A 25,463-nucleotide genomic window follows, 5' to 3' on the forward strand; every position below is an offset into this window, starting at 1 on the left:
TATGCTTTGGTTTGGTTTGGTTTTGTTTTGAAATTCTGTTGGTTTTTTCTTTAATTGTCTGATTGCATTCTGCGGTTCTTCTGACAGGTTGTTCTAGTGCTTTATGTTCTCTTGGATTCTGTTTCTGTTTTTCTTGTGCATGTACGTGTTCCCTTGATTCGGTATTTGTTTGTCTGAATTAACCTTTTACCATTAGTCTGGGGCTTGGATAGTCTTTTTAAATCCCCTTTATTGCTGGGACGAGCGACCTCAGGAGTCTGGATTCCTCAACCAGAAGTTGTCAGTGGCTCTGGGGAGGGATCACTGAGTCCAGGATGCTAGGCCACTAGAGGATCCTCAGCCACAGGGAAGATCAACTAGAGAGAACTCTCACAGAGGCCCCTATCAGAGTCTAAAACCCAGCTTAATCCAACTGCCTGCAACTGCCAGTGCTGGATACCTGACACCAAACTACAAACAAGACAGGAACACTAACCCACCCATCAGCACACAGACTACCTAAAGCCATACTAAGCTCACAGATACACTAAAACACACCACCTGACATGGCCCTGTTCATCAGAGGGAAAAGACTCAGGTCCATACACCAGAAAGCAGGCACCAGAACCTTCCATCAGGAAGGCTACTCAAGACACTGGACCAACCCCACCACAGGGGGCAAAGAAGAGAAGCAAGAGGAATTACTACTATGCAGCATAGGGAAAGGAGACATCAAATCCTATAAATTAGACAAAATGAGAAAACAAAAAAACACCTTGCAGGCAAAGGAAAAAGATAAAAACCCACAAGACCAAACAAATGAAGAAGCAATTGGCAAATTGCCTGAAAAAGAATTCAGAGTAATGATAGTAAAGATGATGCAAAATCTCAAAAACAAAATAGAGAAAATATAAGAACAGTTAATAAGGATGTAGAAGAACTAAAGACAAACAAACAGTAATGAACAACACAATAATTGAAACTAAAAATATTCTAAATAGTATAAAGAGCAGAATAACTGAGGCAGAAGAACAAGTAAGTGAGTTGGAAGATAGAAGGATGGAAGTAACTGGCACAGAGCAGGAAAAAGAAAAAAGAATAAAAAGAATGGAAGACAGTCTCAGAGACCTTGGGGACAACATTAAGCACAGCAACATTCAAATCATAGGCATCCAGGAGAAAAAGAAAAAAAGAAAGGGTCAGAGAAAATATTTGAAGAGGTTATAGTGGAATAATTCCCCAACATGGGAAAGGAAATAGTCAATCAATTGCAAGCAGTGCAGAGAGTCCCATACAAAATGAACCCAAGGAGAAACAAACTGAGGTACATACCAATGAAACTAATGAAAATTAGGCCAGACACTATAAAACTCAGAGGAAAACATAAGCAGAACACTCTATGACATAAATCAAAGCAAGATCCTTTTTGACCCACCTTTAGAATAATGGAAATAAAATAAAAAATAAACAAATGGGACCTAATGAAACTTAAAAGCTTTTGCACAGCAAAAGAAACCATAAAGAAGACAAGAAGGACTTCCTAGGTGGCGCAGTAGTAAAGAATCCGCCTGCCAATGCAGGGGACACAGGTCTGAGCCCTGCCCTGGGAAGATTCCACATGCCACGGAGCAACTAAGCCCGTGTGCCACAACTATTGAGCCTGTGCTCTAGAGCCCGTGAGCCACAACTACTGAGCCCATGTGCCACAACTATTGAAGCGCATGCGCCTAATGCCCGTGCTCCACAACATGAGAAGCCACTACAGTGAGGAACCTGCACACCACAATGAAGAGTAGCCCCCGCTGGCAGCAACTAGAGAAAGCCCGTGTGCAGCAATGAAGACCCAATGCAGCCAATAAATAAATACATAAATTAAAAAAAAAAAAGACAAGAAGACAACCCTCAGAATGGGAGGAAATATTTGCCAATGAAGTAACTGATAAAGGATTAATCTCCAAAATATACAAGCAGCTCATGCAGCTTAATATCAGAAAAGCAAACGACGCAATCCATAAATGGGCAGAAGACCTAAATAGACATTTCTCCGAAGAAGACATGCAGGTTTCTAACAAACACATGAAAAGATGCTCAACATCACTAATCATTAGAGAAATGCAAGTCAAAGCCACAATGAGGTATCACCTCACACTAGTCAGATTGGCCATTATTCAAAAGTCTAGAAACAATAAATGCTGGAGAGGCTGTGGAGAAAAGGGAACCCTCCTGCACTGTTGGTGGGAATGTAAATTGGTAAAGCCACTATGGAAAATAGTATGGAGGTTCCTTAAAAAACTAAATATAGAATTACCATATGACAGAGCAATGCCACTACTGGGCATATACCCTGAGAAAACCATAATCCGAAAAGAAACAAGTACCATAATGTTCATTGCAGCACTATCTACAATAGTCAGGAAATGGAAGCAACCTAAATGCTCATCAATAAATGAATGGATAAAGAAGATGTGGCACATATATACAATGGAATATTACTCAGCCATAAAAGGGAATGAAATTATTTGTAGTGAGGTGGATGGACCTAGAGTCTGTCATACAGAATGAAGTAAGCCAGACAGAAAAGAACCAATATCGTATGCTAACGCATATATATGGAATCTAAAAAAATGGTACTGTTGAACCCAGTGACAGGGCAAGAATAAAGATGCAGATGTAGAGAACAGACTTGTGGACACGGGGTGGGTGGTGAATGGGAAGCTGGGGCGAAGTGAGAGAGTAGCATTAACATATATACACTACCAACTGTAAAACAGATAGCTAGCGGGAAGCTGCTGCATACGCAGGGAGATCAACTCGATGATGGGTGATGACTTAGAGGGCTGGGATAGGGAGGGTGGGAAGGAGTCCCAGGAGTGAGGGGATATGGGGATATATGTATAAATACAGCTGATTCCCTTTGGTGTACAGCAAAAACTGGCACAACAGTGTAAAGCAATTATATTCAAGTAAAGAGCTTAAAAAAATAAAGGAAGACTGATAAATTTGACTTCATTAAAAATTATATGAATAAAAGTATACCATAAGTAATGTTAATAGAAAACCGCTTTGGGGAAAACGTGCATTATCTTTTCTGGATTTCTTTAATTTTTAAGTTAAAATATAGAGCATATAATTTAAAAGAAAATCCTGTAAATCAATAAGAAAAACAGCCCAATAGAGAAATGACTAAGTATATAAACAGTTATTACCCAGAAGAAATAAAACAAAATAAACATATTACATAAATTAAAATAAACATAAAAAGATATTCAATGACATTAGTATTCAGGTAAATTAGAATTAAGGTAAGATACCATTTTGGCACCCATCGGATAGCCCAAAATTAAAGTTTAATAATATTATGTATTGGTAAGGTTGGGGAAAATGGAGACTTTCATATACTACTGGTTGGTGCAGATAATCTAAATGGTTTTTTGGATACATCAAAAATTTAAATGCCTACTTCCAAAACACCTGTATGCATTCACAAGAAGACATGTATGTATGTTCACTGAAGTACTGTTTTCAAGAGTCCTAACCTGGAAACAAAGTGAATGTCCATCAACAGAGGAATGCCTACATAAACCACGGTATATGAAGTAGATCTCTATGAATAACATGACTAGATCTTCATGACATAACTTTGGATGAATAAGGCACTCTGCACAACAGTAAGTACAGTATAATATTGTTTGTATTAAGAGAATACACAGAAAACAACAGTGTTTTATATGCATTGCTGCGTGTGTGTATGTGTATGTGTGCGTGTGTGTGTGTGTGTGTGTGTGTGTGTAAATCCATAGGGAAAAATCTGGAAGGATACAAACCAATCCCATAACAGTGGTTACCTTTGGGGAGGAAGATAAAGAAGACTGTGATTATGAGTGATAGACATAGAGAACTTTAATCTTATCTGTAATACTTAAATTTGTTCATGAATATTGTGTTCATATGTTACTTATATAATTTAAAAAAAAATTTAAAGAGAGTGAATGGGAAAGAACAGAAAGGAGATAATGTGTTAACTATTTTTTCAAGAAATTTAATAATAAAAGATTTATTATTAATAATAAGAGAATAGCTCATCAAGCTGGAACATCTACTGGAAGGAAGATTAATGTAGACATTAACATAAAATGCGAAGCCATGGAAAAAATTTATAGAATGTGAAGTTTAAAAAATTTTGGATTTTTGAAAATTAGTATGATTAAAACTTCCAGATAATATAAGGGAGCAACAATAAAATATTCCCAGGAACTTGGAAATAAAATGTTATTCAAGAGTTAAACTATAAAATTAATGTACAGTGACTCAAATGGAAAAATCACCTTCAAGAAACGTAATGGCTTCCAGACAAGCAAGACTTGACTATAATTTGGTTGGATAGCTTTGACATACCTAAAGGAAGAATATGTCAGTGAACTATGGAAGTGTAGAAAAGGGAGAGTCAGTGAAGGCAACGTAGAGCAGACTTGTTAGTTAATCATTGTGTGCCTTAGTTTTTCCATTTCTAAAGCGTGGTTAATCATAGTATTTACTTCATAGGGTTATTGTATAAAACAAAACAGCACTTGGGGACTTCCTAGGTGGTGCAGTGGTAAAGAATCCGCCTGCCAATGCAGGGGACATGGGTTCAAGCCCTGCCTTGGGAAGATTCCACATGCCACGGAGCAACTAAGCCCATGCGCCACAACTATTGAGCCTGTGCTCTAGAGCCCATGAGCCACAACTACTGAGCCCATGAGCTGCAACTATTGAAGCCCACGTGCCTAGGGCCCATGCCCCACAACAAGAGAAGCCACTACAATGAGGAGCCTGCATACCACAATGAAGAGTAGTCCCTGCTCGCAGCAACTAGAGAAAGCCTGTGTGCAGCAACGAAGACCCAACGCAGCCAATAAATAAATTAAATAAATAAATAAATAAATTTATTAAAAAAACAGCACTTGGTAAGGATTGAGGCTTATACATTTTATTAAAGGGAGGGAATGTGGTGGTCAGGCTAACATAAATTGTCACGGTTCTATTTCTCATTAACAACAAGCATTCTGCTTTTCACATATCAGTCTCTCATGAGGTAATCAGCATGAGTCAGCCTCCTGAGATTGACCAGTTCAGGGACACTGAGGAGATCAAGTTTCTGAGACAGAAAGGTCCAGCCTGGACTGAGGTTGAAAGCACCAAAGTAATGCCATCCAACAAGGCATCTTGGTAGCCAGCCAGCTACCTTTTTTGGTGACACACTACCTTTGGCTTTTCTAATCTATTCATACTTCTGAGTAACTTGGCAGGGAAGGTGGTCTATGAAGAAGGAATAAAAAGACTAGAAAAAATAAGCTAAATATTAACAGGTGGTTCTTTGTGTGAAGGAATTATGGGCGATTTGCATTATTTTTCCATACTTTCCAAGTTTTCTTTAGTGAGCATACATTACTTTAATGTTTTAAAAACATTTTTAAAGGATGATGAGGTGAAGAAAAAGGGCAGTAGCTTCAAGGGGACAAGGGTAGAGAAAGGGCTTTTGAGGAGACAGCCAAGAGGAAGATGTCAAGGCATTAGGACCAGAGCAGGGGCAGTCAAACACTCTTTCCTCCAAAATGAAGTAGTTTTCCCTAGAAAGACTTTTTCTCTCCATGCATACCTGGGCCTTGAAGTAGTTTGTTATGTACCAGTTATGGAATTTGCATAGCTAGTGAATACAATGGAAATCATTTTCTTGAGAATTCTAAACGTATCACTGTATCTAACTATATCACTGACTGGCCTTTGAACCCGAAAGTCCCAGATCTGAGTTCTTGAACATTCCCTCCCTCCTTCTTCATCATCATTACTGAATATTTGCTAGTCACCTCCTAGGCTACGAAACATTTGCTGGGCACCCCAGCCTAAATTGGCTTTATGCTCATTTAGGCGGAGGTGAGGGTAGGGTTTGGAACGGAGGGAGCTTATCAGGAGAGTATATACTCCAGTATAAAATAAAAAGCAAATTTAGAAAAAGGTAAACGAAAATGCAAAATCACTGTGGCCTAGTTGAGGTGGCTAGGGAAGGCTTAGAATCACAGATTTTCAGAGTTGGATGAAAGGTCAGTCGGTCTAATTCTCTTACCCCGCGATTCAGAGAGCTGGTGGTACTTAAGCCTTGATTTGAAAGACTTGCAGGGTTTGGATCAACGGAGATCAAGATGTGGGGGTTGGGGGAGTAAACAAAGGGAGCAAAGGCCCTGGGGCCAGGACACCGGGCGGGGTGCGGGCCGATTACCCTGAGGCCAGTGATCAGCGTTACCTACAGGTTTCTTTTATAGCTTCTCTTTCTGCCTTTATTTTCAGCTGAGTCTTTGTTGCCTCAGCCTTGTGACCTATGTAAGCACGAGGAAGCCTTCCAAGGCCGTTATACAATCTCCTCCAGTTCCTCTCCAGCCAAGGCTGTCCTGAGTACCTCTCTCTCCCAGCCCAGTTCCCGCCTGGGTCACTTGCTTCCTCAAAGCACACCACTGCCCCCTCCTTCCCAAGTGCGCAGATTCGCCACCTTCTGAGAAACAAAGTATTTACCCGAGGGAGTTTTTTCTTGTTTGGTTTGGATCGGAGTAAGGAGTTTAATCTGAGCTTTGAGTCAAAAGGATAAAATACAATAAAGAATTGGGATTCTTTAGACCTTGAATGCAAACGATCGTCCTTTTAGGTTTGAAGTTACCATAGGTTCCTAAAACTAGTCCAGCAGAAGAAACAGCCTCCCTAACATCCTATGTGTACAGCAAGTGTGGACAACCGAATTAGTCATTTGAGGTGTTTCGAAAATAAACCCCTGATAGCACATTGCCTACGGTGACACATTCTCGTCCGCGGGGCTGGCCGGGTCGCCGGGGGCGGGGCGAGTCCCCGGGCTCGGCGCGCAGCTGCCTGGACCAAGGCGCCAGCCCCGCCTCCGACTTGCGTCTAGCGCAAGGTGGAGGCGGCGCCGCGCCGGGTGACCTGCGGCTGCTGGAGGCCGCGCGGGAGGCTCTGGGCCGCGGCGGTCTTCGGTCTCCCGGAGTGGAGTGGAGGATGCAGGAGCCACCGGCGGAGGCCGGACGGGTTTAAGGGAGGCGGCGAGCGGCGCCGGAGGCACTTCGGCGGGGCCCTAGAGCGCTGGAGGTTCGGGCGCGCGCTGGGGTGTGGTGGCCCCCGGAGGCCGCAGTGGCCCGGGCAGCCGGCCCCAGGCCCGAGCAGTTGTAGGGCTGTGCCCCGGCCTAGAACTCGGGCTTCCCACAGCGAGGGTGGAGCTGCGTTGGCGCCTCCTTTCTTGGAAGATCGTTAGCCCCTGTGGCACTGCGGCCGTTTCTCTGAGGGGATTGGAAACAGAGCGCGATGAGGAGCCGGAGTAACTCGGGGGTCCGGCTAGATGGCTATGCTAGGCTGGTGCATCAGACCATCTTGTGCCATCAGGTAAGTGAAGGGGTGTCGCCTGTGATCACCGAGGATGTGCAGTGTGATAACCTGGACGGAGACCCTGGATGAACCCGTGTGTGTGTGTGTGTGTGTGTGTGTGTGTGTGTGTGCGCGCGCGCGCGCGCGTGCGTGCGTGTTTATTGCAGGTTCTCCCGCCCCCGAGCTGGGGAGGCCGTGAAAGACCCTGAAGAAAGGCCAGGAACAGAAGCAGAACAGAGTTGGGCACCGTTAGTTACCCACGAGCCCTGAGTCAGAGCTTCGGGGTCCTACCTCCACGCCCCCATCCCCCACTCCCCGCGTCCCCCAAACCACAGCTGGGTTCCAGGCGCCGGAGTTGTAAGATGTGTCGAAGCTTGTTTGTCGACACCGCCCCCGGCCCGCGCCGCAAGCTTGGGAGTCGTCTCCTTCCCCTCTGCTGAAGGAAGAGGAGGTAGGGGAACTTTTGGCCATCTTAAGACTAGTCTGTTGTGAAGATCTGAAGTACCGTGTGTATACTGTTCATTATAGTTTTTCTACTCTTTTAATGATGATTTTTCGTTGGTAGTTCATTCTTTCTAACTGGAAAGTTAAAACACCTTCTTTCTTTTAAGAATTCCCACATTTCAGACTTGTAAGGCTTCAGCGAGCTCTTTCCCCTTATTCAAGATAGCATTTGCTTGCACTCGGTCAGAAGAGAAGATTGTAAAACTCAGGAGTGGGGACATAGAAGAAAGACCAAAGTCCCTCAGTACCCATTTGATAGATTCTGTTTCCTCATATTAACACCCTATGGTTACCTACCTGTCCCCTTTTTCTTGTCCTTACAGAATCCAGTGACTGGCTTGCTTCCAGCCAGTTATGATCAGAAAGATGCCTGGGTTCGAGATAATGTGTACAGCATCTTGGCTGTGTGGGGTTTGGGGCTGGCCTACCGGAAGAATGCAGACCGGGATGAGGATAAGGCAAAGGCCTATGAACTGGAGCAGGTACTTAATAAAAATACAAAGAGCTCTGGAGCTGGGGGAAGGAGGGGCAGGAACTGGGGGGAGGAAGAAGGAAATGTAGTCCACAGGAGCTAAGAGAAGTGTGTCTTGCCTCTCTCCCTCTTTCTTCACGTTGCTGAAATTACATTCCATAAAGCTTTCCTGTATTGTACTGCATTTTTTTTGCAGTGGAAACTTGAAACTTGCTGATTCAGGGGGAGAGGGCACAGTCTGTTCTGCTACAGTGGAAACTCCTATCCTCAGATCTTTGCTAAAATTTGTAATCCTCTTTCCAAGTAAATGTATTTTGTGGTCTCGAGTGCATTCTCATTGAGAAGAATGTTTGGAGGCAGATATCTACCATTTTACTTTGTTTTTGAAAATGATAGGTGGTATTTATATGAGGTATTTATATAAGGGTAGCTGATACAAATTAGCAGACTTTCCCAACTAGACACAAGTAAAAGACTTTATTTGTTGATTTTTATACTTAGCCCACTGTTTCAGGGTCTGTTGTGTGTCCTCCCCCCATACCCACCCTCATGCCTCAGGGCAAAATAAAGTCAAAGTAAGCAGATGCATTTAAGCCAACTTTTAAGGCCTTCCCCTCAGTAAAGAATCATCCTCTATAGAACTGTTTAGACACAGGGGGCTATGTCCTCTTGAATGACCAAGAAAATAATATTCTGGGCTACATGGGACTCTTAATGTTAAAATAATCTGCTGTCAGTTGTAAAGTATATGTGAATTCTTTTCCATTTGTGGAAAAGATTCTCTCCACACCAGCCTTTTTCTCAAGTGGTCTCTCTCAGCTTAGGCAATCTGAACTCCAGTCTTCATCTATAAATCAGAATATTGAGATTTGGTTATTTTTAAGGACATCAGTATATTGCAGGGTTATAGTCCTTGGCAGTAGGCAAGTTTCACTCTGTTGTCCTCTGCAACAGCAGGTGTTGCTTATTCCCTCATGCCATAATCGAGAGGTACTTAGGTCTACCATAAAAAAATTGTTGGAGTTTTTGTTCTAGCCCAGGAAGTACAGATCAATATTTTGTGACTTATAGAAAGCATACATAATCACTGTGAGAATTTGGAAAATATAGAGGAGTGTTAAAAAAAATCATCTGTAATCCTACTCCCCTCCCCTATCCTATGTCCTACTCTAATGTTTTGCTATTTTGATCCTCAGTATTTTGTTTGCTTTGTTTTGCTAGAAATTGATATTAGTGGAACAACACCCAAGATTTTGTACCCAGTACGGTTTGACAAATTTCTTTTTCAATACTGTTAGAAGAAATCTGTGTCTCCTTGTTGACCAATCATTCTGCAGAGTTGACATTTTTCCTTATGTAGCCCAGGAAGAAAGAATGTAACAGAGGAAGAGGGGAAAAATGAACAAAAAATTGTTCATTCTAAAATTTTAATGTTTCGTTAAATAATTTTTCACACAGCACAAAAATATTTTCCATACCACCTCAGTAATAACCTTGGAATGTCTCAAAAACATTATGGCAATAGGAAACATCTTCAGAAAAAAAAACCATTTCTCTGGGAATTCTAAAATTTCTATGAACTTTCATTGTGAATTAAAACAGATTGTATTATTGTCTCATTAATTTTCTTCTCAAACCCGACTCAGTTAATTCAGACTAGGGATCAGAAAACCATCTCTGCAAAGGCCAGATAGTAAATATTTTTGGCATTGTGGATCATGTGTGGTCTCTACCCAACAACTATGCTCTTCCACTACTATGCAAAAGCAGCCAAAGACAATACATAAATGAGTGAGTGTGGTTATGTTCCAGTAAGGTCTGTTTACAAAAACAGGCCATAAGCTGAATTTGTCCCCACTCTACATGAATGGTTCTAAACTGTGGCTGTGCATTAGAATGACTTGAGAAGCTTTTACGAAATACCCTTACTGGACCTCACCCTAGAACAATTTAGATAAATCTCTGTAAGTAGAGCCCCAGGGGCATCAATATTTAAAAAAACAAAAAACTGCTCTGGTAATTCGAAAGTGCAGCCAGGGATAATCACTGATCTATGGCTAATAAGTGAGCATAGGTGAAATCAAATACAATAAATTCATAGATTAAATTCCCACCTACTGTCAGCTTTCCATTACTGTGTGGATTTTCCCAAACCATTGATTGTTACTCATTTCTACCCTTCCTTCCAACTCTCACCTAGGTTTCTCTCTGAGAAATAATGTCAGAGAACTAAAGAGAATCCTAGATGAAGAGGGGACAAGGGTTTAGGTAACTATTCTATCCTAGGTTGAGAATAGAAGTATGCACATATATGTTTTTGCAGATGCCCTTTCTCTTAGTCACACAGATAGAAACTCACACCCATAAAAATAGACACAAATTGAGATAGCTCTTTGGCTGCCCCCAGTTCTACTTCTTTCTCAGTTTTGTTCTCCTTGTGTAGTCTCTCATCTTTTCTCGTGGCTTTAACTATTACCTTATGAGAATGACTTCCAAAGCTTCATCTTTAACTCGGACTCACTTCAATTTCAAACCCAGATTTTCATTTGTATTCTGATAAGTTGCACTTGAATATCTTGTGGCTCCTCAAAATCAGCAGATCTGAAACCCCACTTTTCCTACTACAAACAAACAAAATAGATTACTAAATAACAGCAACTCACCAAACGTTCCTTTTTTTCCTACTGGTGTCCTCATTCTACCAGTCACCTGGGCAACATTACTTAGAACATTTCCCATAGTGTGTTCCATGGAACACTAGATCAACTAAGTTTGGAGCTATGTTAAACAGCAGGTTTCTTACTCTGTAAATTCTCAGAGCTTTTGATATGCTGATGTACATTTTGATTCTAAGATGGGGGTGGATTTTAGAGACTTTCCAGAATTTCCTGGACTAGTGTTCTATAAAACAGTGTTTGAAAAGTGCTGCCCATATGGTGATTTTTGACTTGTCCCTTTTGGCTTTTGATACATGCAGACAAAAGTCTGTTATTCTTAGAATTTTTCTTGAATCTATCCCCCCTTTCTATTCCCTTCTGCCTCAAGCCTAGTCTAAACCCTGATCACTTAACACTGTTGTGAAAACAACACTTAAATTATGTATTTTCATTCTCAGCAATAGTTCTGTAGCTCTCATTTCCCTACAGGTGAAATCCAAATGTTTTGGATTGGTAGGCAAGGCTCTTTAGGGTTTGGTCCTAGGCTGCTTTTTCAGTATATATCATGCTGGTCCCCCACATTCTATCCCCAGTTCCAACCAGGTTGGTGTCTTCATTACTCCTCTAACAGTCCCTTGATAAAAATACCTGACATTTGTGTAAAGACTTTTCATTGTACTGTATACTTTCCCATAATTACTAGTATTTTATTCCCATAACACCTTGTGAATTAGGTATTATTTTCCCCAATTTACAGGCGAAGGGATTGACGCAAGGAAATGAAGTTGGAATTTGGTGGTGCCATGAATACTACCTGGGTCTTATGATTTCAGATTCAGTCTTTTTGAATTTTTCCTCCCTCCTCCATGGAAGCTATAGACCTTCCCACCTCCAAATCATTTTATGAGCTGTTTCTTCCACCTGTGAATCCTGGCATTAATCCCACTTTTTCTGTGGTTCCTGTCCTCACAGACCTCTCCATTTTACAGTGATCACTTCTTTCTCAGAACTGCTTTCTTGGAACTTCTAGATCACTTATGGTCTATGCCATTCAACATGTTCAGTTTTTCATTTAGCAAACCTTGTGTAATTGTTATGTACCAAGCCCTGCAATAGATATAAAAAATAAAGTGGGACAAAATGTTTATATTTAAATCTCAACTTTTAATTTTTTAAAATTTTAAATTTACAGAAAAGTTTTGGGAATAGTAAAATGAACATATTTGCTTGTACTCTTTATCTAGATTCACTAGTTGTTAACATTTTGTCATATTTGCATCCTCTCTATAAACATGTGCACACACAGGCACACAGTTTTTTTGATAAGCCATTTGGGAATTACTTGTAGACATGGAATATATATTTTTAAAAATATGATCTGCTTAGTCCATTGACTTAAAGGTCTATTTCTGAATCTGGTCTTTGCCTCTTTTTCTTAAGGAGTTCATAGTCTGATAAGGGAGACAGATATATAAACATAGTTACAATACATTAGGACAGATACTGTAGGTACTATTTTTAGGAGATAAGTACAAAGGTCTGTGGGAACACACAGGTAGGAAAGTCTAATTTCCCTTGAATAAGACAAGGAAGGATTCATAGAGGAATTGGTTTTAAAGGATAACCAGGAATTGTTAGGTGGACAATATTTGTAGTTTAGTATTTTTTCTTCCTTCCTTCCTTTCTTTCTTTCTTTCCTTTCTTTCTTTCTTTTTCTTTTCTTTCTTCCTTCCTTCCTTCCTTCCTTTCTTCCTTCCTTCCTTCCTTCCTTCCTTCCTTCCTTCCTTCCTTTTTTTTTGTAGTTTAGTAGGGGTTTTTTTAAACATACCTGTTCTGTCTCCCTTTTCTTTATGTTTTACAAAGCCTGGTAGAGTGCTTTGCATATTTTAGATGCTCATATGTATCTGATTGTATATATACCTGGAGAGAGAGACAGAGATTCTTACATAGCTATTGTTGTGTATAAATTGTTATATATCCTTATATAGTCAGTTCACAAACACATAGATCCATATCCTCAAAAAAAGATAGATTAGAGGAGGGTGTCACTTGATGTGGTTAGAAGCCCTGGTGTATGCATAAACATATATAATTAATGCCAACTAGTGTACCTGAGTCAGGAAATGGGCAGTTTGGGGGAATACAAAGTACAGATACTTCGCTTCATTCTTACCTCTCCATGCTTCCTAATAATTTTATCCTGACTTGAAATCTGGAACTTGAGGACAGAAATGGCTGACAATGGCCATTCCAGGAGGACAAAAATGGATGGCAATCAGGACTTCTCCACTGCATCTATAATCCCGCAGGTTTGCTGTTTAAGTTAAAGAAAACGTAGATGGTAGTAGCAGGGCTGGATGCTAAAGAAAGTTGAAAGGATGGGATAGAAATCTGTAAGTATGTGGTGATATGTAGAAGAGAATTCAGAATTGAATAAAGTCACCCCATAGAGTAAGGAGGCTGTGTTTAATGCTGTCTGTAACAGTGTATTAAAAGATGGTCTCTTTCATTAGTATCAGAGTAATGATAGAGATTTTCTTGTAGGGGTTGCAGTCAGTTTCATTACTTTATAACAAATGCTTCATGCTTTAAAATGTGATAAGATCATGCACTTCTTGTTTATTCTCTCTCACTCTCACTCTCTATTTCTTCCCTTGATCTGTAAGGGGAGGGGACCATTTGTAGACAGAAATTACATAAGGAAAGGAACTCTCCGAAGGAAATACTTTATTTTTCCCTCAGTAGAAGATTGCATAAAGAATTGGAACATAATAGGTGCTTATCCTTGTCATGCCTACTGCTTGTAGTCCCATTTGAATATTTTGAAGGAATAACAGAATGGTGCAGCTCCCAAGTAGATTAGTTTTCAGAGGTGTCTGGAAGCCACCTCTAAGGCAGCATTCCCTGGAGTAACCTGGTTGTATTTCTTCTGGACTGTGAAACAGAAATCGTAGAGAAATGGAGAAGCTGTTTGGTGCTATATTCTTCCAAAACATATTGCCTACCTGTGCCAGTGTTGATGGGCCCTTCTAGTGTCATGTAGTATAACAAGTATATTGTTACTATACTATATTATAATTAAACATACTTATTATATTATTACTATATGTATTATACTAACTAGTATAGTATAACTAATATAGTACATTATTATAATTGGTAATCAAAATTTTGGAGTGTTATGGTTAGAAAACTACTTTAGAAATTGTCAAGCCCTAGTAAGGGAAATAGTGATGACTTGAGACTTAAGTTTGTGGCTTTTTTTCAGGGAAAGAGGGTTGAGTTGCACTAACAATTCCCCTTTACAATTCTGAATTGCAGTTCATTTATTCTTTAAGGAAAATGTCCAGATAAATATTTCTGTGGACTCTTGAAGATAAGTCTTGGCTAGTTTAGAAAAAAATAAAAGTGATGATGTTGGCTTTCTAGGACATAAGATATATTTTAAATATCCTCATAGCTTTATGGTTTTTGAGATGACACGCCTATTTTTTCCCAGGTGGAATGTCCCCTAATAGGATAGTTGACTTAGTTTTACGTAAACCTGTTGGAGCTTGGATTATTTTTTAATTTGAAGGAGTCACCAACTGCAGCTTTTGGTTCCACTTTTAGCTGCAATATGCTCTTCTGTGTACCTATAAAGTAAATGCCATGTAAATAGGAACCCAGGATAAGATTACTTGTTCTCAAAAGGTCATGTGCTAACTGCAGTTGCTGAGTAAGTGTTCCTGCATCTACGGATGTTTATAACAGCTTGTTTCCATTTATTTCTGCAGAGTGTAGTGAAGCTGATGAGGGGACTGCTGCACTGCATGATCAGACAGGTATGCCGTTGTTAACAGCACCCTCTCCAATAAAAGCACGTTGTAATTATATATAAATGGCTTATTTTTTTTCAATTTCACAAATAGTACATACTAATTTCAGAAAATCTGTAGAACTGAGGAGGGAAATGTCACCCATGATCTCACCATCCAGTTACCACTGAAGTATTACCTTCCAGTCTTTTTGCCACCTCTACAAATGATTTTTTATATACTTTATCATTACTGTATATACAATTATGTATATTGAATAAAAGATGATACAGGTCTATAAGTTCTCATCTAAAACCCTTGGGACCAGATAAATTTTATAATTCAGAATTTTTCAGGTTTTAAAAGGTAGTACAGTACATATACCATATATTATGTTATGTCCTCAGCAAGTCCAGACATCACTCTATCATCAAAAACATTAATCTCTCTATAGGAAAACATGCATTTTCACAATAAGTGGAATAAATAAAAACTACAAATAGCCCCATGTCAGTTTGAATCAGGTGTTGCAACCAAATGAATTTTGGTACAAAACTTAGAGGGAAAATCCTTTTGGAAGTGTTTTAGATTTTAGGATTGGAGATAAGGGGCCAAGGACTTAGATCTTCTAGCATTAATTTGCATTTTCCTGATCTTGAGTGAAGTTGAGCATCCTTTCATGTGTGGAATGAAAATTTGTATTTCCTCTTCTATTAATTGCCTGTTAGGTCCTTTGCCTCTTTTTCTTTTGGGCTGTCTCTTTCTTACCTACTTGAGGAGTTCCTGTCCATGATGGATATTAATCCTTTGTCACATGTACTGCAAATACTTTTTAGCAGTCTCTGGTTTATCTTTTGGGTTTTTTTATGATATTTTTCCATTCAGAAGTGTTTTACTAAAAAACAAAGTATTTCACTTTTATCCTAGGTGATCTTTACACGTGTTGTGCACATTGACTGTGAACTGATTTTCTTGAGCCCAAGATTACATTTTATTAGAAGGAGAAATCAAGGCCCAGGTTAATAAAATGACCATCCTGAGGCACACGATAAGTTTAAAGGAAAAAGAAATCAACTCAGTGATCTCTCTACTGGACTGTCTCACAGCCATCATTTTTTTCTTTCTTTGCTACTTTTTAAATTTTTGGATTTTAGATATTTGCATTTTCCACCTTACCAGATAGGTTTAAAGTCACTAATTTCTTGAACCATATTTAAAGGTATGATAGTTACTATCATATATCAGATGCACATATAATCAAATTGAAGTTTCAGGAAATAAGTCTTTCATTTGTCCCTTGCACAGTGCTTCCTTTCTGACCTTGGTTTCAGTTTTCTTTCACATCTTTTCTTTGTCACTCCATGGGTCTCACCCTAGCTCCTTTCATTACTCCTTCAAAATATATCCTCTTGTTCTACTTTCCCTCGAAATTCCTGCCTCTGTTTTAGGAACAAATTTTTTTACAACTCAGTTATCTCTTACTAAGTTGTCCTCACCTCTCCACATCTCAGTTTTTATCTACAAAGTGGCAAAACAACCATCTAAAGAGTGAAAGAGAGGTAATGAATAGGAAATAGCTGGTTTTGACAGATACTATTTTCTAATTAAATTGCTTAGTTTGAAAAACAGCAACAGCAGACTTTCCTAATTGAATTAGTGTAGGGAAAAAGAGGTAACAATGCATTTTATTTTATTTTATTTTTTAAGCTCTTTATTGGAATATAATTGCTTTACACTCTTGTACCAGCTTATGAGGTGCACCAAAGTGAATCAGCGGTATTTATACACATATCCCCATATCCCCTCCCTCCCACGACTCCCCCCCACCCTCCCCGTCCCAGCCCTCCAAGGCATCACCCATTATCGAGCTGATCTCCCTTTGTTATACAGCAACTTCCCACTAGCTAAAAATAGAACTACCATATGATCCAGTAATCCCACTACTGGGCATATACCCAGAGAAAACCATAATCCAAAAAGAAACATGTACTGCAATGTTTATTGCAGCACTATTTACAATAGCCAGGACATGGAAGCAACCTAAATGCTTGTCAACAGATGAATGGATAAAGAAGATGTGGCATATATATACAATGGAATATTACTCAGCTATAAAAAGGAATGAAATGGAGCTATATGTCATGAGGTGGATAGACCTAGAGTCTGTCGTACAGAGTGAAGTAAGCCAGAAAGAGAAAAACAAATATTGTATGCTAACGCATATATACAGAATCTAGAAAAAAAATGGTACTGATGAACCCAGTGACAGGACAAGAATAAGGATGCAGATGCAGAGAATGGACTGGAGGACAGGGGGTTTGTGGGGCGGGGGGCGAAGGGGAAGCTGGGACAAAGTGAGAGAGTAGCATAGACATATATATACTACCAACTGTAAAAGAGATAGCTAGTGGGAAGTTGCTGTATAACAATGCATTTTAAATATTCACAATTGCCTGAAGACCAAATGAAATGATATATATCAGAGTACTACTGAAGCGTGGCGTATAGGTTGATTTTTCTGCATAGCCTTCTTTTACTGTTTTTGTTTTCTCCAGGTGGATAAAGTAGAATCCTTCAAGTATAGTCAGAGTACCAAGGATAGCCTCCATGCCAAGTACAACACCAAAACCTGTGCCACTATAGTGGGTGATGATCAGTGGGGACACCTGCAGTTGGATGCTACCTCTGTGTACCTGCTCTTCTTAGCACAAATGACTGCCTCAGGTCAGTATACGGACAGAAGTACTTGGAACCACTGCAATGTGGAGCCCTTGCCCTGGTACACGTGGCTTCTCCAAAGTAATTAGCCAGCAAACAACATAGCTGTTTACGTTTCTCAAAGATACACATTGGAAACATAATATTTTGCAAATTTTATACAGAGAAACATCTCTCTAAGGTGTAGTTAGTATGCTTTTACATTGAGAAACAAGTCTGGAGTTCTAATTAATACATATTTTTAATTGAGAACTGGGAAATCTGGGGTAGATTTTGTTTAAACGGGTATTTTTAATCTTTTATTAATTCTCAGGTACTATAAGATGGGAAGAAGGACTAGGGTTTATTGCTTGTTCTCATACTATGCACTGACAAGCCTATAGTTAGTATCAACATCACCTACTTTGTACTAGTCTTTATGAGCATATTATAAACAAGACATCTGTCTATAGGCATATAAATTATATTAAGGGAATTAACTTAGGAATCAGAATTCAATGTTTTTTATTATTGAATAACATACCCTTTTCAGATAGTTTTGTTAATTGCTTTAGATGTTTTACCTGAAAAGGAAATTATAAGAACCAACATAATTCCCTTTCACTTCTCCTAAATTGGGGAGGGCTATGAATCTGATTATATTCAGTTTATAAATTAAACAGGACTTTGCCAGATCTTTCTAAGTAAATACATGTATTCTCATAATACCACATTTTTGACATTTCAATTTCTTTATCTTTCTATCTGATTACAGAGCTTCTTGGTACTAAGGGCATTCAGGGTGAGAATTACCCCAGAATGCTTTTCTCTTTTTCTTGCAGAAATAAATACTTGGTGATAAAGCCTCCTTTTTCTTCCTCTGGAACAACACACATCCCAGAGGCTGAATAACCTTTTCTTAAAATTATAATGTCTACTCACATACTCCTTTCTTTTGGAGGGGAGGTTCCTCCCTGAATAAATATGTTTTTAGGCTTTATTTATTTAAATAGAATAGCAGCTATAACTCCATTTCTAATATTCTTCTAATACCAACTCTGGAGTGTTGTTCTACAAAGCAGTGTCTAAATGTCACTTGTGGTTTTTCATTTTAAGACGGGAAGGGAAGCAGAAATATACTAAAGAGGCTCATAAGAGACATAGTCATTCATTCAACAGAAGTTTGTTGATTCCTGACTTAGCATTTGATTTTCAACCCCATGAGCTGACTTTGATAGGTACTTGAAATAAGGCTGATATTTGATCAGGTCTTTGAGGAAAAAGTTGGAATAAGTAGAAACTCACAAGTTAGAAAAAGGAGGGAAATAAAGTGACTATAGCACAGAAGTTTGAAAGGTACTGGCCACCAAGGTAAGGCTAGGTATCTTCTTCTGTGGTTAGAGTGTAAGATATTCAACAGATCTGGAAAAATGGCAAAAGATGGAGCTAGAAAGTTGGGGCTAACTGGTTAAGGGCCTCTGTACCATGTTAAGTAGTTTGGAGTTTAATCTATAGTCAGTAGAGAGCCACTCAAGATAAATAATCAAGAAAATTTCAAATGATTCACTCTAATAGCAGGAGAATAGATTGGATGGGGGATAAAATTAAGTTGAAGGACTAGTTAGAAGTTTAGTAAAATACTTTAGGCAAGAAATGATGCAGAACTTATTCCAAACCACCTTTATCAACTAAGGCTAGCTAGTGGAAAAGTACTATAAAGAGTACAAAAAATTTGCCACTTACCCTTCTACAGAAAGTTTGGTACACTCATCTGAAACCATAAAAACATGAATAACAAAAAAAGTAATCTGAGCCAATTTTCACCACTCAAACCTCTGAAGCACTGCCATGTTACCCCCCCCGCCCCCCCCCCCAAAAAAAGAAAACGAAAAGAAATGATGCTGAACTTATGTAAGGCAGTTGCCTTGAGGATGAAAAGGATAGCTGTGAGAGATAATTGAGAGGTAAAATGTGAAAGATCTTCATGGAAAATTTAGCAATTCTCTGAACATTTTTGAATTCTTAAAACTCTCAACCTTGGTTAAAAGAGAGGCCTCGAAGGAAGCTGATAGCAACTTACAGGATAGTGGCAGAGAAGCTCCACAGACCCTCTCCTCAGCAAAATAGCCGTAAATGGTGATAATTAATTTTATAAAAGCGACCACTGGAAATTGTCCTAAGGTAACATAGCAAGTGCAGAAACATTTATTCAAGGAAATCTAAATCTTAGCAGTGAGAGGGTATGGCATTTGGGTCAGAACCTATTCCCTCCCCTGCCCCAAACTTACCATGGCAGAATCCACTACTTGAAGTGGATGCAGCCAGGAAGACAAGGCTCCCTCTCCCCCCAGCTCCCAGTCTAGGGCTATGATATCTCCCTGAGAGTGGTAGGTTTCTAGCATTTCTCACCCTCCCCAGCTCTGTGTTGCTGTAGTTCTAGTCTAGCCAACAATAGCTCAGAGGTTTGGAACACCCATCCTACTCCCTCGTCCCACTCATGGAGTGGAAGCTTAACCCCAGGCAGAGCAGACCAAGAATACTAGGCCTGGCCCACGTTTCTAGTAGCATAGATGGTAGGGCAGGCCTTAAGAACAAAAAGCTCCATCGCTTCTCTGAAGAGAACTGACTTTATTTGGAACAGAGTGTGGGAAAGTTCAAGCCTAAGAGCACTCAAAAACAAGGAAGATTTTGGTTCTAAGAAATTAAGAGGAGGCTGATAACTCAATAATAAGGGCAACAAACTAATCCATAGACTAGCTAGAAGTTTTGACAGAGAACCAAGGAAAGAGAGAGCTAAAAAGAGCCCTCCTAAGGTTAGAGCAAATGTTGAAGACTGGCATCAGAGACCACCTGAAATGGTACCTGAATTTAATTGGATGAGGTTGTGGAGCAATTCATGCCTTGGGGCATTGCACAATATAATAGAGCAATCAGTGGCAATTAGTGGAGATTAACATCTGGGTATGATACCAACAGAGGGAGATATTTCATGGATCACAGAAAGAGACAGTTGCTAAAGCTAAAACCACTGTCTTCCTGAGGTGGCAGTGTACATGCCCAAAGCAGCACCCTCTGAGGAACAACTTCAGAGGCTGCCTACTATGGGGAAAATAAATTTCACTGAAATAATCCAAGTCACTAAACAAGCAGGTAAACAAAAAACAAGTCCCATAGGGGAGGATATCAATATCTATAGATTCCTACAACATATTTTCTGTAATATCCAGTTTTCAGCAAAAATTTATAAGGCATGCAAAGAAAAAGGAAAGCCTGAGCCAACACAAGAAAAAAAGCAGGTAACAGAAGCTGCCTTTGAGAGGAAGCATATGTTGACTTTAAGAAGCAAAGACTTCAAAGCAGTTACTTATAAAAGTGTCCAGAAAGCTAAAGGACACCATACTTAAAGAAGTAAAGTAATATATGATGATTGCATTTCATCAAATAGAGAATATCAATGAAGAGATAAAAGTGAACCAGATAGAAAGTTGAAAAGTATAGTAACTGAAATGAAAGATTCACTAGGGAGACGCAATAGATTTGAGCTGGCAGAAAAATCAGCATGCTTGAAGATAGATCAGCAGAGATTATGTAGTCTGAAGAATAGGAAAAAGTAATAAAGAAAACTGAATAAAACCCCAGAGAAATGTAGGACACCATTTAGGGCACCAACTCATGTGTAATAAGAGTATCAGAGGAGAGTAAAGAGCAGAAAATATTTTTAAAGAAATAATGGCTGAAAGCATCCCAAATTTGATGAAAAACATTAACCTTCATATCTAAGAAGCTTGAAGGTCTCCAGGTAAGATAAACAGAGATTCATACCCAGAAACATTGTAGTAAAAATGTTAAAAGCCAAAAACAAACAGCATCTTGAGAGCAATATGAGAAAAATGACTTGTTATATATAAGGGAACCCGAATAAATTAGCTGACTTCTCTTCAGAAAAAAAAAGTGAGGCCAGAAGGCAGGGGAATGATGTATTCAAAGGGCTGAAAAAAAAGAACTGTCAACCAAGAATCTTATATCCAGCAAAACTGTCTTTCAAAAACAAAGTGAGATAAAGACATTCCCAGATAAACAAACAGGGAGAATTTGTTGCTAATAGACCTACCTTATAAGAAGTACTAAAATAAGTTCTTTATACTGAAATCAGGTGACCGCAGATAGTAATTGGAATCCACACACAGAAAAAAATAGACCAGTGGTAAAAATAAAGTACAATATAATTACATATTTCTTCTTTTTCTCTTAACTGACCTAAAAATCAATTATATAAAACAATATCTTGTATTTTGGGGCTTATAACATATAAAAATGTAAGTATATTTGATAATATCAGAACTAAGGGGGTGGGTGGGAGCAAAGCTATACTGAATTAAGGAAATGGTACCAAATGGTAACTCACGTCCACAGGAACAAATGAAAAGAATCAGAAATGTTAAATTAGAAAGACATCCTATGTTCATGGATCAGAAGACTTATTGTTAAGGTAGTAACATTCCCCAAATTGATCTATAGATTCAGTGCAATTCCTGTGAAAATCCAAGCTGTCTTCTTTGCAGAAATTGACAAGCTGTTCCTAAAATGTATATGGAAATCCAAAGGACCTTGGAATGGCCATAACAATTTTGAAAAAGAAGAACAAAGTTGGAGGACTCACACTTTCAGATTTCAAAACTTACTTCCATATACTGTGTGGCTGGCATACGGATAGACATATAGAATAACAGAATAGAATTGAAAGTCCAGAAATAAACCATAACGTTATGGTTAGTTGATTTTTGACAAGGGTGCCAAGATAATTCAATGGGGAAAGAATGGTCTTCTTACCAAATGATGCTGGGGAAACCAGGTATCCACATGGAAAAGAATGAAATTGGACTTCTTCCTCCAACATAGACAAAAACTAACTCAAAATGAATCATAGAGTTAAATGTAAGAAGGAAAACTCTAAAAGCTCCTAATCCACTAAGGCTTCTATAACAGAATACCACAGAATGGGTGGCTTAAACAGCAGAAATTTATTTTCTCAAAGTTCTGGAGGCTAGAAGTCCAAGATCAAGGTGTTGGCAGGGCTCATTTCGGATGAACCCTCTAGACTTAGCTTGCAGACAGCCATCTTCCCTGCTGTGTCTTCAAATGGTCTTTTGTTTGTGTGTGTACATGCCTGATCTCTTGTTATAAGGATACCAGTCTGTATTGGATAAGGGCCCCACCCTTATGACCTCATTTAAACTGAATTACCCCCTTAAAGGCCTTATCTCCAAATACAGTCACATTGGGGGTTATGGCTTCAACATATGAATTTTGGGGGAATAAGTGAGTTTATAACAAACAGAGGAAAATATAGGGAGTAAACCTTCCTGACCTTGGGTTAGATAAGGCCCTGTTAGATATGACACCAAAAGCATAAGCAACTAAAGAAAAAATAAATTGGAATTTATCAACTTAAACTTTTTTTAATCAACTTTTGTGCTTCAAAGGACCCCTTCAAGAAAGTAAAAAAACAACCCACAATATGATAGAAAGTATTTGCAAATCATATATCTGATAAGAAACTTGTCTAGAGTATATAAAGAACTCTCACAATGCAATAATAAAAAGGTAACCTAATTTGAGATGGGCCAAGAATCTGAACTGACAGTTCTCCAAATATATCCACATGGTCAATAAGTACATGAAAAAATGCTAAACGTCATTAGCCACTAGGGAAATGCAGATGCAAACCACATTGAGATACCATGTCACACCCTGTGGGATGGCTATAATCAAAAAGACAGAAAATAACAAATGTTTCTGAGGGTATGGAGAAATTGGAAACTTCATACACTGCTGATGGGAATGTAAAATAGTATAGCCACTTTGGAAAACAGTCTGGCAGTTCTCATAAGGTTAAGCAGAGTTACCATATGATCTAGCAGTTTCACTCTTAGGTAGGTACTCAAGAGAAATGAAAACACATTTACTCAAAAGCTTGTGCACATACATGAATGTTCGTAGCAGCATTGTTTATAATAGCCAAAAAGTGGAAACAACCTAAATGTCCATTAACTACTCATTGGATAAATAAAATGTGATATATCTGCACAATGGAATATTTTTTAGCAATAAAAAGAAATGAATTACTGATACATGCTACAACAAGGATGAACCTTGAAAACATTATGCTAAGTGAAAGAACCCAGGCGTATTGTATGATTGCGTTTATATGAGTATCTAGTAAGGCAAATCTATAGAGACATAAAGAAGATTAGTGATTACTTGGCAAGAGGTGGGGTAGGGAATGATGGGACAAGTGTTGAAGGGAAATGGGGAGTGATGCTACGGATACAGGGTTTCTTTGGAGAGTGATGAAGATGTTCTAAAATTGACTGTGGTGATGGTTGCAGAACTACGCATATCCTAAAAACTATTGAAGTATATACTTGAAATGGATGAATTGTATGGTATGTGAATTATATCTCAGTATCATTGTTTTTAAAAATAAGGGAGAGAGAGGCTTGATTTTAGGTGAGTGCAAATCAGTCTGTGGTGTAGACCACTGAGTCAGCCTCATTTCTGGAGCCCTGCATATTTTAGTATGCTTTATACAGCACTGCCATTTTTAGCCTTACCCAAACCCTACTTCATTTCACCTGTGTGTCTCACCTCTGCACCCTTTGTTCTATGAGCAGTGCCTTGGCTCCATAGAAGGGACAGGAACCAGAGGTCCTACATGTAAAGTCTTGCTTCAAGAGACAGGTCCCTCTCCTATGGTTAACAGGGTTGTTTAAGATCATTCAGTAAATAATTATTGAACATCTACTATTCAATATTGTTTAATACCATTCACATTACTATGTGAGATAATTTTAGGGGCTATGATGAGATACTTTTGGGGACTTACGAATATAAATAAGATTCCTTCAAATTCAGGTAAAGATTTATCTATGGTACAAAGTAAAAACTAAGTTCATAACAGCAAGAAAAATAAAATTATGTGAAGCACAGAAGAGGGGAATCAATGAGAGCATCATAAGAGGAGGTAGCATTTGAGTTGGGCCTTGAAAGAACAGTCAGGATTTCAAGATGTGAAGAAGGCCATGTAAACAGAATCAAATTGTAGACATGTGACATTTATATGGTATAGTGACTAGTTAGCTGTGACACCAGTCTAAGAGATGGACAAAACCAGTTTCACACCTACTGCCTTCTCTCAATCACTATTCAAGCATCTTGGCACACAGAGGTGACAAGATAAAGCTATGAAGCTGATGTCTAATATTACTACCTCTCTTTTCTTTTTTCTCTCTATCCAAGAGGTTAAGGTAGGTCATTAGTGCTACAAGAAAGACCCTTTGCTGCTGATGCTGCCCTGTGCTGTAGTTGCTGTTTTGACAGAGCCATGGATCAGGAGGAGTTTGCAATCTGATGATCTGGATCATATAGTCCTTTCTAATGTTAAAGTTAGAGTTCTGTGATTTAAAATATTTGTCAATAAATCAAAGATTTAAATGCAAAAAAAGAAACTGAAAGTACTAGAAACATTCATGGAATAAAGCTTTTTAATAAAAGCTTCTGAGAAGAAAAATATACTGTAAACAAAATCAGAGTTCAAACAAATTAGGAAAAATACTTGCAACACATATGATGGACAGAAGTCTAATTTCCTTAATATTTATTAATATATTAATGACAGAAGGACCAGCAATTCAACAGAAATTGGTGAATGACATGAAAAAATAAACAGTTCATAGGAAAAGAAATACAGTTGGCTTATCAACATAAGAAAAGACTCACAACCTTATTCAAAATAAAAGAGCTACAAATTAAAGTGCAAGGAGATTCTATTTCTCATCCCTTAGAGTGGTAAAGATCAAAAACTTTTATTAAAGCCTATGTTTACAAATGTGTTAGGAAGAGGCAGGCAGTGCTAGTTGGTATGTAAACTATGGAATTTCTTTGCAGAGTAACTTG

The 25,463-nt window shown here is 38.8% G+C and overlaps 1 protein-coding gene across 5 annotated transcripts in view; it reads left to right on the forward strand.

Moving 5' to 3' along the window:
• Positions 1-6,918: 6,918 nt before the first annotated feature.
• PHKA1 (phosphorylase kinase regulatory subunit alpha 1) overlaps positions 6,919-25,463 on the forward strand; it is a 120,277-nt gene continuing 101,732 nt past the window's right edge. For all 5 annotated transcript variants that reach the window (XM_057717829.1, XM_057717830.1, XM_057717831.1 and 2 more), the window contains exons 1-4: positions 6,919-7,398; positions 8,208-8,366; positions 14,790-14,837; positions 17,366-17,534. In XM_057717829.1, coding sequence (XP_057573812.1) covers positions 7,321-7,398; positions 8,208-8,366; positions 14,790-14,837; positions 17,366-17,534 — 454 coding nt within the window. In that variant the 5' untranslated portion in view covers positions 6,919-7,320. The remainder of the gene's footprint in view (positions 7,399-8,207; positions 8,367-14,789; positions 14,838-17,365; positions 17,535-25,463) is intronic.

The sequence above is a fragment of the Hippopotamus amphibius genome, chromosome X (assembly GCF_030028045.1).
Source record: "Hippopotamus amphibius kiboko isolate mHipAmp2 chromosome X, mHipAmp2.hap2, whole genome shotgun sequence".
Taxonomy (NCBI): Eukaryota; Metazoa; Chordata; class Mammalia; order Artiodactyla; family Hippopotamidae; genus Hippopotamus; species Hippopotamus amphibius.